The sequence below is a fragment of the Microtus pennsylvanicus genome, chromosome 5, assembly GCF_037038515.1.
Source record: "Microtus pennsylvanicus isolate mMicPen1 chromosome 5, mMicPen1.hap1, whole genome shotgun sequence".
Taxonomy (NCBI): Eukaryota; Metazoa; Chordata; class Mammalia; order Rodentia; family Cricetidae; genus Microtus; species Microtus pennsylvanicus.
Genome location: NC_134583.1, coordinates 9,384,136 through 9,396,701, shown reverse-complemented (window position 1 = coordinate 9,396,701; position 12,566 = coordinate 9,384,136). Strand labels below are relative to the sequence as shown.

Genomic DNA, 12,566 nt, shown 5'->3' with positions numbered 1-12,566 from the left:
CAAAACAAAATCTCTACATAAAGGCTGGTTGTGGCACACATCTTTAGTCCTGGTGGATCTCTGTGAGTTCGAGGCCAGCCTAGTCTAGCCTGGTCTAGATAGCAAGTTAGGACTGTATAGGTGAGACTCTGGTCCTGGCACCCCCCAAATATCATGAAATATAACGTGTCAGGGTCCACCCTCGACAGGTTTGTACTTTCCCAGCATAGGGCGTGTGGGTTAGAGATGTTAGGCAGAAAAAGCAGAGACACAAAAGAAGTAGACAGAGACATAGGATAGAGTCGGGAGGGCAACCCAGTGAATACTGAATCGTCGTCATCATCATCATCATCATCATCACCCATGGGCAGCCCATACAATCTGGCCCATGTTTATTTCTTATAGGCTTTATATACCTCAATCCAAAGAGGAGGGGGAAGACAAAAGACTTCTTTACCAAAATGCAAGGAACAAAGTAATACCCAAAGCATCAAGTAACCACCCCTAGGTCAAAACCTCCTGTTAGTAGCCACACCCTGGGTCAAACGTCCTGTCCATAACCTTGAAGAAGCAAGAACAGGCTAAACTCTGATCTTTGGTCAAGGGGGAACAAATCCACATCCATGGGCTCCCACAATAACCAACTCTCCTTCACATTGGCTAGTTCTGTGTAGTGCGCCACGGCACCGCCATGTTCTCAGGGTCTGGCTCTAAGCCCGTTGCTGTCATTTGCTATTGTCTCTAGTTGGTAAACAACTTCTGTGCACACTCGCCGCTGGTCCAAGAGTGGTTTGATTCCCACCTATCAATTGCTTACACGACTTGCTCACATGATTGCCTCAGTGTGGTCTGAGCCAATGGAGCAATGACACGTCATAGGCGGACCAGGCGCTGTATACCCCCCCCCCCCCCCCCCCCCCGTGGTCAGGCTGGGGTCTTTTCGCCTCTATCTAAACTTCAGTCTTCTGTGCTCCAATAAAGCGCGTTCCAAGAAGAATCCTGTTGTGGCGTCTTCTCTGCTGGCGGAGTGGCGTGCCGCAGTTTTGAAATTCTTTTCTGCTTTCAAACTATGATCCTGGTTTGGCCTGAGCTGAGGACAAGACTAGAGGAGGACGTTGAGTCTTGCCTCTGTCTCCCTAACAGATGACAGGGTCATTGGTCCATTTTATTCTCAAGAATGATCCAATTTTCAGACACCTTGGAGTGTGTTCTGATATGTTGCTAGTGTTCCCCATAAAAGCTCTCTTCTTGGTACTGGAGAGATGATAAGGCAGTGAGGAATGGCTGCTCTTTCAGAGGATCTGAGTTCAGTTCCCAGCGCCTAAAAGGTGGTGGCTTACACCCATCTGTAACTCCAGTTCCAGATGATCTGTCACCCTCTTCTGATCTGTGTGGGAACTGCATACAGATGGTGTAGACACACACATAGGTAAAAAACCCACACATAACCACAAAAACAAGTAAGAGTTCTCTCCCTAAGGCAGTCAGAGAATCATCACACACTTCCATCTTTTCTGTGGGGAGGGGCTGTTGAGAGTTGTCCTCCCTAGAGACCCTGGGTTCACTGGATGACCATACTCAGTAATCAGGTCTGAGTGACTGGTTGGTCTGAATCTGAATGGTGTCTCAGGACCTCCCTGATGCTTGAAACAGGCTAGTCCTGAGCCCCCACCCCAACTGGTAAGCTAGCTTTGGGGAAATATCCTCTACCCTCCCCAGGTTGCTTCTGTTATGCCCAAATCCACCAGGTCCCCACAAAAACCAACAAAAGAGACCTAGCCGCACATGTAAAAGCAAAGAGCCTTTATTTTAATCAAGTTTGCAAACTCGGTCTCTGTGCATATCCAAAGTATTGGAATAACTGGAGAGCCCCGAGCTCAATTAAAATTGGGTTTTTATAGTAGTAAAGGTGGGAGTGAGGGGTCTCTGAGGTCTGATTGGCTGACATTTGTCTAGGGGTGAGGTATGCTGGCAGGTGATCCTATCTACAGCAGTTGGAATGTCAGGCATTTCCTTTGAATGGTCTGCTCTTGGGTGGGGGTCCGATAATCTCAGCTTGTTTTTCTGCTACCAGGTATTGCTTCAGGGTAAACTACTGAGAATCTGGCCTCTTATTTAAATTTATCGATGGCCAGAGTCCCAGGTGATAACGGTTGGAAGTAAAGAACATCCTTTGGGTGACCTGCCCAGACTTAGTGTGGGTGGCCCCCACACTTCCTTTTCTGAAAAGAGATTGAGGGATTTCAAGCTGGCCGCAGTCTCACCGAGTTCCTGCTGCCCACCACGATGTCTGACAAGGTGCTGAAGATTGAACCCAGGGCCCCATGCTAGACAAGCGCCCTACTAACTGAGCCACACAGCCCATTCTCTTCTCTACAGAAAGGAAAATCGCCCATGAGAAAGGAGTTCTGTTTCTCATTTAATATTTCTACTAACTCTGTGGCAGTGGCGTTCTGGTGAGGTTCAGAGAAGCCGCTTCCTGTGGGGAGAGGGAAGGAGCCTGGGCTCTGCTCTCCCCCATTCACCCTTTGACCTCTGCAAGGTTTCAGTCTTCCTTTGCTCACGGGAGGTTTCTGGCTGTGTTGGACCAATGGCAGGCATTTCCGGAGAGTGCTCTAAGATAGGGGAGGAGGAGAGAGGCCAGGGTACTCCTTCTCTTATCGGCTTGGTCAGGGTGGCTCCGACAGCAGCTGCCGCCTGATGGAATATAAGGCCTGTTTCCTGGCTGTTCTTCAGATCTCTGGCTCCCTTCGCTCCCTCCCGCTAAATTAGGAGGTGGTGTGAGTTTCCTACTGGATAATCCTTGTCTTGACTCCCTAAATTCTCTGCAAAATGTTTCTTCACTAAAGAGTCTTTCAGTTAACATCTTTGTGTTAAAGGAACGACCTTGACCATGCAGCCGCGTGGAATTCTACCGCCTCTAACTGGAGAAGTTAGGGCCTTTCCTGCTAAAAGCAGTCACCTACCTAGAAGAAACCCAAGACGTGAGTCACGGCTTAGTAACCCTATTCCTAGCCAGGCTTCTCCGAGGACCCCTAGTGAGCCCTGTCCCTGGCCACAAGTCCCCAGCCCGAGCTGCCTTTCGCCTCTTCCGCCTCACCACCTGCGGAGTTGCTGGCACCAGCGGGATCCAGATCACATTGCTGGCCCGCTGGGGTTTTTTTCTTATGTGATTAATTGCAGGAAGTTCATGCACATGACTTATTCTTTTCTTTTAGGAGGGGTAGGTCCATTGTGTCCTGCGGCGAGAAGCTTGCAAGGAGGAAAGCACCTCCTCAGCCCACACCGCTGCTGTTCCAATCTGAGAGCTGCCCCTCACCTCCCACAAAAGGCGTGGAACATTTATGTGGGGCTACACCACCAAGACACTAGCAGTTGGCCATAAAAAGCCCCGAGTGCGTTACACACCTGAGGCTTTCCCGAAGGTTGCAGAGGAATTACTTAGTATAGTATGTTTAGATATAAATCACGAGACATATGGTTTCTTCGGAAACGTAACTAGAGTAGATTTGGGAGTATTCTTGGTGGGAAGTCCTTCGAACTAAAAGGCACCTTAAGAGGAAACTGCTATGGAAACTACCCAGCAAAGTGCATTTCTCCAAGCCCCTGGAGTCTATGGCATAAGGCTGTGGAGTGGGGGCTTGGGTGCCGCAGTATTGGGGGGTAGCTTGGGAGCGTAGAAAAGCTCGAAGACCTTCGTGCAAGGCAGAGGTGCTGCAGAAGGCAGGCGGCAGGGTCGGGGTGGTCCTCGGCAAGGTGGTCTAGGGGCGACGCGTGCGGAGACCGCGTGCAGCATCGGCGGGGGCGGGGGCGCGTCTGGACACCCGCGCTTCGTAGGGGAGGGGGGGCAGAACGTGTGTGGCCCTGGCCGGCGCCCCGCCAAGCAAGCAAGCGGTGGCTGCGGCCGGCGAGCGCGCGCCCGGCGGTGCGTGTGTGTGACAAGCGTCAGGTGACTCGGGTCACGCAGTCGCTCCCTCGCGCTCCCGGGGAGAACTGCCGCGCTCCGGCTGGCTCCTCCGGCAGCGGCGGCGGCGGGAGGGGGAGGGAGGGCTGGGCGCCGCTGCAGCCCCCAGAGCGCCAGGCTCGCCCGAGGAGGCGCGGGCGGTTCGGCCCACGCGGGACCCTGGAGCCGAGCGTGGGCGTGATGAGCCAGGTGCTGGGCAAGCCTCAGCTGCAGGGTGAGGACGGCGGCGACGACGAGGAGGAGGATGAGCTGGTGGGACTGGCGGGCTACGAGGACGGGCCCGGGTCCTCGGACGCCGAGCTGGACAGCGGGCCGGAGGAGGGAGGTGAGCCGGCCTGCTTTGCGCGCTCGCAGTCCCGGGGCGCTGTGCGGAGCGATGCGGGGAGCGCGGGTCCTGGGCGCCGTGGTGGGGGGGAGGGGCGAGGCCGGGCTGCAGTCGGCGGCGGGAGGGCGGCGGGGAGCGGGGTCGGATGTCGAGCTAAAAGAGGCAGCTGGCGGCAGCGTGCCTGCTGGGTCGCCCACAGCTGCGCGTGTCATTCTTCCCCGCTATAGTCGCGAGAGGGTCCGCGGCGTGGGACCAGAGCTCTGGGGCGGGGCCCGCGCTGCAGGTGGTACCCTAGTCTCCGGGAGACCTCGGGGATCCCGGTCTTAAGATACTTTGGATGTACCTCGTGGCATCCCCCGGAGTGGGCGCGGGGCGAGCGATCTTTGGCCACTGAAGCCAACTGCTTCTTCCCGAAGGAGCTCGAGTTAGCCTTGCAGATGGGGGCCACCTGCGTTTCGTTCCTGGGACAGGGACACAAAGAAGTTGAGTTTGGGATTCCTGATTGTTTTTCTTTTTTTAACCCCCTCACCGCCTCCCCTCAGCGGAAGGTTACTTGAAAAGGTCAGTTGAATGGGGCTGTTAACATTCCCCGTGTAGGTTGTAAACATCTCAGGGAAAGGACCAATCTCTTCAATGCCCCATACCGAAGAAACTGAGGAATAAAAGTCCTCGTGACTGGAGTTTTAAGAACTTTTATGGAGAATCTACTGAACTGAACTTGAAGCTCTCTACAAAGCCTTTCTCGAAAGCCAGCTTGGGTTGTGCATCTGGCAGGGACTACTTCGGCGAATCAGAAAGGAGTAAAGTTAACTAAGCCTTGAGCCCGGCGGAGGAGGAACAGCTTTCCGAGTTACCCCTTCCCTTCCCTGGCTGCTTTTCTCCAGAGAGGGCTGGTACTGGTTCTCCATTGTTTAAATTGGTGTGTGCACCTGTACGCATGCTTCCCTTTCTGCGGGCCCTTTAATTGGTCTCACAGTGGATCACTTAGCCACTTTTTTTTTTAAAAATAATTTGTTCAGTCGCGTTGTTATTAATTAGCTATTTGTTAGAATCTAGCAGTTAGATCCTCCCATAAAAAGACTGAACGGGAATGCATTTGCGAGGTATTTGAAAAGGTAAGATGCACAATAGGGAGCTTTTGTGGGAGTTTAAAGAGGAGACCCTATTCCAGAGGAAAAGCCGGTAATTTGATACAGTCCCGGGGGCCCGCGTTTGCCAGGAGGGAATAGAATCCGTCCCGTCCCCCCCCCCCCCCCCCCCCCCCCCGCTTCTCTGCCGGTTTTTATTGGGATGCTTGGGGGCACTTTTGAAGTTTGATTTGGCAAAATTTGAAGTGAAAGTAAAGCCCTGCCCAAGGGGAAGAATTCCTGAGACAAAAGACTTTTCCGGAGCCTGGAATGGGAGGCCCCCAGTGTTGTTAATCTAAAGGCAACCCTGCCTGCAGCTTTGTTTTGATGACTTCAGTAATAAGCCCCCACTGGGAGTTCCCGGATCAGGCGGAATCCTGGAATCTTGCTATAAAAGGCAACAGCACATTCACGTGGTGAGAAGCAGGCACGTTCTTTTCTGCTCTGGTAAACACTTCAGAAGCCTGGCTTTGCTCCGCTGTCTGCTGTACACAGGTGGTCTGCTTCTTTCTCGATCCTTTATTGCTTAAACACTTATCCTTATCTTTGGCCTTTGTTCTTTCCTAGTTAAAGTCTGGAGGTTTAGGCCCCGAAGCACAATCTCTCTTAGAACATTTGCCTTCCCCGGCCAGCACTTCCTGCAAGGGAGCTGGAACTGAGAGAGGGGCAGCCAAGAATTTAGACGTCCTGCTCCTTGTCCTTCTGACGGCTGGCAGGTTTTGTTTTTAAGGTTTTGCCTGGTGTGCGCACGTGTGTGCGCGTGCTGCATGATGTAGGTACCCAGAGGAGAGTATCAGATCTGGAGCTGGAGTTACAGGAGGTTGTGAGCTGCCCAGCATAGGTACTTAGGAAGAGCGACAAGTGTCTGTTGAACCATCCTTTTCTGTAGCACACGCTCCCATTTAGATGTTGGTGACGTCTGCATTTACCTATTCTCAAACTTAGGAGAAAGTGAAAATCAGGGACTTATTTGGCAAAAGATGGCTATGGTGTGAACAACGCACTAGTGAACTGACAGGAAGTTTAGTGCCTGCATCTAACGGTGATCTGGAAGTTTCCCCCACCACGGTCAGTCACCTCGGGGAGCCTGGGAGTGGGACGTTGGATGGACTACCGTTGCTAGTTGAGGCCATTTGTCAGGAGATGTGTAAGAGAATGTAGGCGGAAGCTGGAAAGCTCCCACTGCCCCTAGTCTATGTGACGTGTGGAGCCCCGATCTCATCTTTAACCCGAGTCCCTTGTGAGTTTGACCATGTGTGGTCAACTTGAAAATGTGGCGCAGCTGAGCTGGGATTCAAATGTGCATCTCTGGGCTGGAGAGATGGCTCAGTGGTTAAGAGCATTGCCTGCTCTTCCAAAGGCCCTGAGTTCAATTCCCGGCAACCACATGATGGCTCACAACCACCTGTAATGAGGTCTAGTGCCCTCTTCTGGCCTGCAGACATACACACAGACAGAACATTGTATACATAACAAATAAATAAATATTTTTTTAAAAAAATATTCATCTCCCACTCCATAGTCTACTCATGAGCAGCAGGAGCGTTTTCATGCAGCCTAGTTCCGTTGAGGATGGACTGAGGCACTGCTTCACCCTTCTTTCCTTGATGCTAATCACAGCAAGGCAAGTCTCATCTTCATACGCTGCCCCAAATCAAACTCCAGAGACGGGACAATGATTAAACCATTACAAACAATTAAACAGGGACCAGAGCTGAAACAATGGGCAGTATGCTTGCTGTGCAGGCGTGAGGACCAAAATTCAGATTTCCGGCATCCACTTAAGTGGATGGAGAGTATGTGGAGGGGGGTAGGTGTCTGTCATCTCAGCCCTGGGGAGGGAAGACAAGAGAGTTCTGCGGCTTAAAACCAGCCTAGGTAAGTTGGCGAGTTCCAGCTTCAGACCCTTCCCCAAAATAAGGCAGATAGATGGGGAAGGCACACAAAGTCCACCTGGCATCCACATACTTGTATAAAGTACCAACACATTCACACACATTACCGTATCCCTCCAAAACCAATTACCATAGAGCTAGGGTATCCTGGCTCCTGGTTCCAATCCTCAGCACCCCATATAAATTCATAATTATACCATAAATAATGATTAATATTTGACACCTGACTTTTGCTAAAGTGAATGACTGCGCTTTAAAAACTGGCAAGGAGTGAGACCAAAAGATACCCCCATTGTTATCTGCCCTCCCGTCATTGAATCAGAAAGTAAAAAGTTTCCCCTAAAGTCCCCAATTTGTAGGGGAAACTTGGTGAAGATAGCTTCTCACCCCAGTCTGCTTGGATCTGGACTGTTTTCACAGTGGCCTGTGCCCCTTGGAGTCTGAGGAAGCAATGGTTTCGCTTGTTACTGGGGTTGCTATAGGGTAAGCTGGTGATACTCCCTGAAGGGTATACAGGTGCTGAATACAGCAAGTCCCTCCTACTAGGCGTTAATAACCGGGTGTGGCGATGTGCGCCCGCAATCTCAGCACTCCAAAGAGTGGGAAGCAGGATCACCAGTTCAAGGCCTGATATACCTGCCCTTTTATTAGCCGCCTCTCCCGTTTTATTATTAGAACAGACATAGGGTGGTGTAATGGGAACATAAGCGAGTTCTAGATAAGCGACGGGCTCTGCATTAGAAAGAGGATCGTGAAAAGACTTCTGTCCTAGGCGGCACTTTATTTAGATTAGTCCTCCCCAACCCGCAGCCCTCCCCAACTCCGCAGCCGTACAGGACAGCTTTGCTTCCTAAACCACCTCTTTCTTGTTCCTGCCTCCTTTCAGTATTCTTTTTTTTTCTTTCTTTTTTTTTTTTTTTTTTTGGTTTTTCGAGACAGGGTTTCTCTGTTGTTTTGGAGCCTGTCCTGGAACTAGCTCTTGTAGACCAGGCTGGTCTTGAACTCACAGAGATCCGCCTGCCTCTGCCTCCCGAGTGCTGGGATTAAAGGCGTGCGCCACCACCGCCCGGCTCTCCTTTCAGTATTCTTTCAGTATTCTTTCAGTATCTTTTGTCCTTCTCATAAAAAGTGTACACCAGAGCTCACATATCAGCCAGTCCTGGACACCCTTGGGCATCAGTCTTACCTTCTTCCTTGAGGCAGCACTTGTTCGTGCTGGACCCTGGAGCCTCCAGGGATGCCAGTGTCTCAGACGCCCATCTCATGTAGTCCACTGGGATATAAATGCATAGCGTTGCCTCAGGCTGAAAGTAGATTGTGGGGATCCAAACTCATAGATCTACCCCTGTAAAAATTAACAGAACAAAAATTCTGTTTCCTCTGTCAAACCCTGTAAAGTTCTTGGGTGACAATGGCTCTGCCTAGCTTCACTGTGACTCAGGCTTCTCCTTGATTAATGTGGGTGAGAAGCTGTTGATTCTCTTCTTACAGATCTTGATCTTGTTTCTCAGTGTGTAAAAGAGGTTTGTATAAAAACAGCCTTGACTCAGGAGGCAGAGGCAGGTGGATCTCTGTGAGTTCGAGTCCAGCCTGGTCTACAAAGGGAGTTCCAGGACAGGCTCCAAAGCTACAGAGAAACTCTGTCTCGAAAACCCAAAAGAAAAAAAGAAAAAAAAAACAGCCTTGAGTTTCTCTCAAGCAATTAAAAAAAGTTCCTAAGAACACTTCCTCCTTTAGGAAGTATTGGTAAATCACTACACATTATAAACATAACTGAATATGTATTGAATAATATATATAGTACATATTACAGATAATATATGTGAATATATTCAATCATGCTTTTCACTTCCCTACTAGTATGATTCAAGAGAATTTTATAGAATATTTTTGTTTCTACATATAACTTTTTTATCTCATGTTTTTGGGACAGGGTCTCATTATGTAGCCCTGATTGACCTGGAACTGGCTATGTGGGACAGCCTGGCCTCAAACTGAAGAGATCACCCTCAAAAGATTCACTGTTGTGAGGCGGAGTTCATGCAGATAATTTCCCTGTTTCTCTAGGGAGAACCCCTAGAAGAGCAGTGTGGCAGAATATTTGTTTAGTTGTGCAAAAATGTGCTGCATTTGTTTAACTATGTAAAGATGTGTTGCTGGTTTTAACTTGCCTGCCCAAGGTATCTGATTGGTCTAATAAGAAGCTGAATGGCCAATAGTGAGGGGGAGGTGTAGGCGGAGCTTCCAGAAGAGAGTAAAGAGGAAGAGGAATTTAGGCTCAGGGAAGAAAGGAGGGAGGGAGAGAGAGAGACATAGTATGTCCTCACTCATAAGTGGCTATTAGATATAAAGCAAAGGATAACCAGGCTACAATCCATAGCCCCAAAGAAGCTAGGAAACAAGAAAGACCCTGGGAGGGACACATGGGTCTCCTTGGGAAAAGGAAGTAGGAGGGATGTCCTGGGTAAACTGGGGGTGGGAGGAGTAAAGGGGAGGGATGGGAATGTGAGGGATCAGGATGGTCGAGTTGTGGGCGGGATAAGCAGGAGAGTGATGAGGAAGATATCTTGATAGAGGGGACCATTGTGGGGGTAGGGAAAAAGCTAGTGCCAGGGACACTCCTGGGAACCACAAGGATGACCGCAGCTAAGGCTCCTAGTAATATTGGAGAGGATGCATGAACTGGCCTTCCCCTGTAATCGGATGGGTGATTGCCCTAGTTGTCATCATAAAGCCTTCATCCAGTACCTGATGGACGCAGATGCAGAGATTCGCAGCCAAGCACTGGGCTGAACTCCGCGAGTTCAGTTGAAGAGAGGATGGAGGGATTATATGAGCAAGGGGGGGGGGGTCAAGATCATGATGGGGAAACCCGCAGAGACAGCTGACCTGAGCTTGTGGGAGCTCTTGGACTATGGACGGACAGCAAGGGAACTGGCATGGGACAGACTTAAGCCCTCTGCACCTTGGTAACAGTTGTGTAACTTGGTCTTTTGTGGGCCCTCTAGCAGTGGGACCAGGACCTGTTCCTGATGCATGAGCTGGCTCTTTGGAGCCTACTCCCTATGGTGGGGATGCCTTGTTCAGCCTTGATGGAGTGGGGAGGAGCGTGGTACTGCCTCTGCTAGATGTGTCGTGCTTTGTTGATTCCCGTGGGAGGCCTTACCCAATCTGCATGGAGACGGAGGAAAAATGTTGGAGAAAGCTGCTTATTTTGTTACCAGCCTCACGGCTAGCTTAGACCCAAAATAATCACACAGAAAGAAGCTCTAGCTTCTTATTTGCTAACTCTTACATCTTAATTTAACCCATTTCTAGTAATCTGTGTATCGCTACATGGCAAAGTTTTAGCATGTCTGACTCTGGCAGAGGCTCCATGGCTTCTCCCTGACTCCGCCTTCCTCCTCCCATGCCATAGGTCAAGCCAGTTCTTTATTCATTAACCAATAAAAGCAACACATAGACAGAAGGACCGCCCATACCAGAAAAGTGGGTGGGAGATGTGGGGAGTGGTGGGATAGGGAGCGGAAGGAGAGGAGAGAGGGAAAAGTGTGATTGGTGTGTAAAATAATTTTTTTAAATGATGGGGAAGAAAAGAATCTTTGATATTAGAAGGCCATATGGCTGACGTGAAGTCACCTTGTAAGGTAAGGAATGGTCTGGTTTTAATGCGGAGGAACTGCCAAGTGGACTGCCACATCCGGCCTTGTGATCTGGGCAGCCTACTTACCCAGATGCCTTGGGTACTTGTCAGTAGCTGGGAAAGGTTTCAGAAGTGGCACAGTAGTCCCTGGCACGTTGCGTGCAGTTAAATAAAACCGAAGCGGTGGACTGCATCACAAGCTCCCTGGTCCCTGCTGATGGCATCTTGCTGACGTGGCTGCCATCTTTCCACTCTAGTTAGTGTGTGCTGGACCCTGGCCGGCAGGGAGGCACATCCAGCCCCATGTGCAGTGAGAGCTGCACGTCTGTCTCACTCACCTTAGTTTACCTGACACCTCTAAACTTACACACCCACATCCCCCTTCAAAAAGTTTCCTTTGCCACCCTCCACACCCCGTGAGAGGAGACACTCCAGCCTGCATTTCCAGACATAACTAAAGACTGCACCTGCATCTAACAATGTTACCTGGTCAGAAAGACTTACAACTTGTGGACATTGTTTGTAATGCTTGTGTTTTGTTTATTTATTGGAAGAAGTTGTATTCAGAAAGATCAGTAGGTGGGGCCAGTGAGAAGGCTTGGCAGATGAAGGTGCTTGCTGCCAGGTCTGATGATCTGCGTTAGATCCCCAGCACTTCCACTCCCCAGGCAGGCCCCAGGGCATTGCTCCCATTGAACACTGTTTCATCCAATTTCTTTTCCTTGGGATTGCAGTTTTAAAATAACTTGCATTAAAATGCGATTTGCAAAAATAAGTACACATTTGATATGATTCTGAAAGCTTCCCCAGTCAGGTAAAGCATTTATTTACCATATCCACTGCAGAGTTACCTTACCCCTTGGAGTCCCTTCTACCCCGACTCCTGTCCCCAGGCAGCCACTGAGGCCTTGTGTGCCATTGCACGTTAGTTTATATTGTTTCAGAATTTTCTGAAATAAATAGAACTGGATCCTTCTCTGCAGTTCATCTGTGAGCGCCAACAACTTCCTCCCTCCCTCCCTTTCTTCCTGTGCTGCTGATCCAGGTTGGACGTTGGTGCATACTAGGCAAGCACCCAGCCCCTGCTTAGTTCCTTGTATGGCTAGGATGTGCTGCAAGTTGCTTATCCATTTACCTGTTGATAGACATTTGAGTTGTTCTCAGTTTTGGAGTATTATGAATAAAGTAGGGATAGTAGTAGAAATGAGCTTTTTTCCTCCTCCTTTCTCCTCCCTCTCCTTCTTCTTCCCCTCCTTGTCGGTGTGAAGTACACCTTTTATCCTGTTCCTCCTCCCTCTCCCCCTTCCCTTCCTCCTCCTCCTTCTCTCTCTTCCTCTTCTTCTTCCCTCCTTGTGGGTGTGGAGTCCTCCTTTCATCCTGTCTGCCTTGTCCTCAGAATATTTTTGTTTCCAGAACCCCCATGGCCCTTCCTTGGATCGCTTGTGCTCCAAGGTGATAATTTTTTTCTCTAGATTCATTGTCTTACCACGAGAGTTTTTTTCTGATTCTTTAGTGAACCCGCGTCTTTTGTTTATCGAGCCTACCTCCTCTTCTGTAATTCACATTTTAATCAGTATCTCTCACACGCTCATCCTTGAGGGAGTGTCTGGAAGGAAGATGGCAGCTCCTGCCT

The 12,566-nt window shown here is 49.9% G+C and overlaps 1 protein-coding gene across 1 annotated transcript in view; it reads left to right on the top strand.

Annotated features, from left to right (window-relative positions):
* Positions 1-3,957: 3,957 nt before the first annotated feature.
* Positions 3,958-12,566, top strand: part of Rragd (Ras related GTP binding D) — a 28,761-nt gene continuing 20,152 nt past the window's right edge. Inside the window, exon 1 of the mRNA XM_075971261.1 lies at positions 3,958-4,268. Coding sequence (XP_075827376.1) covers positions 4,124-4,268 — 145 coding nt within the window. The 5' untranslated portion in view covers positions 3,958-4,123. The remainder of the gene's footprint in view (positions 4,269-12,566) is intronic.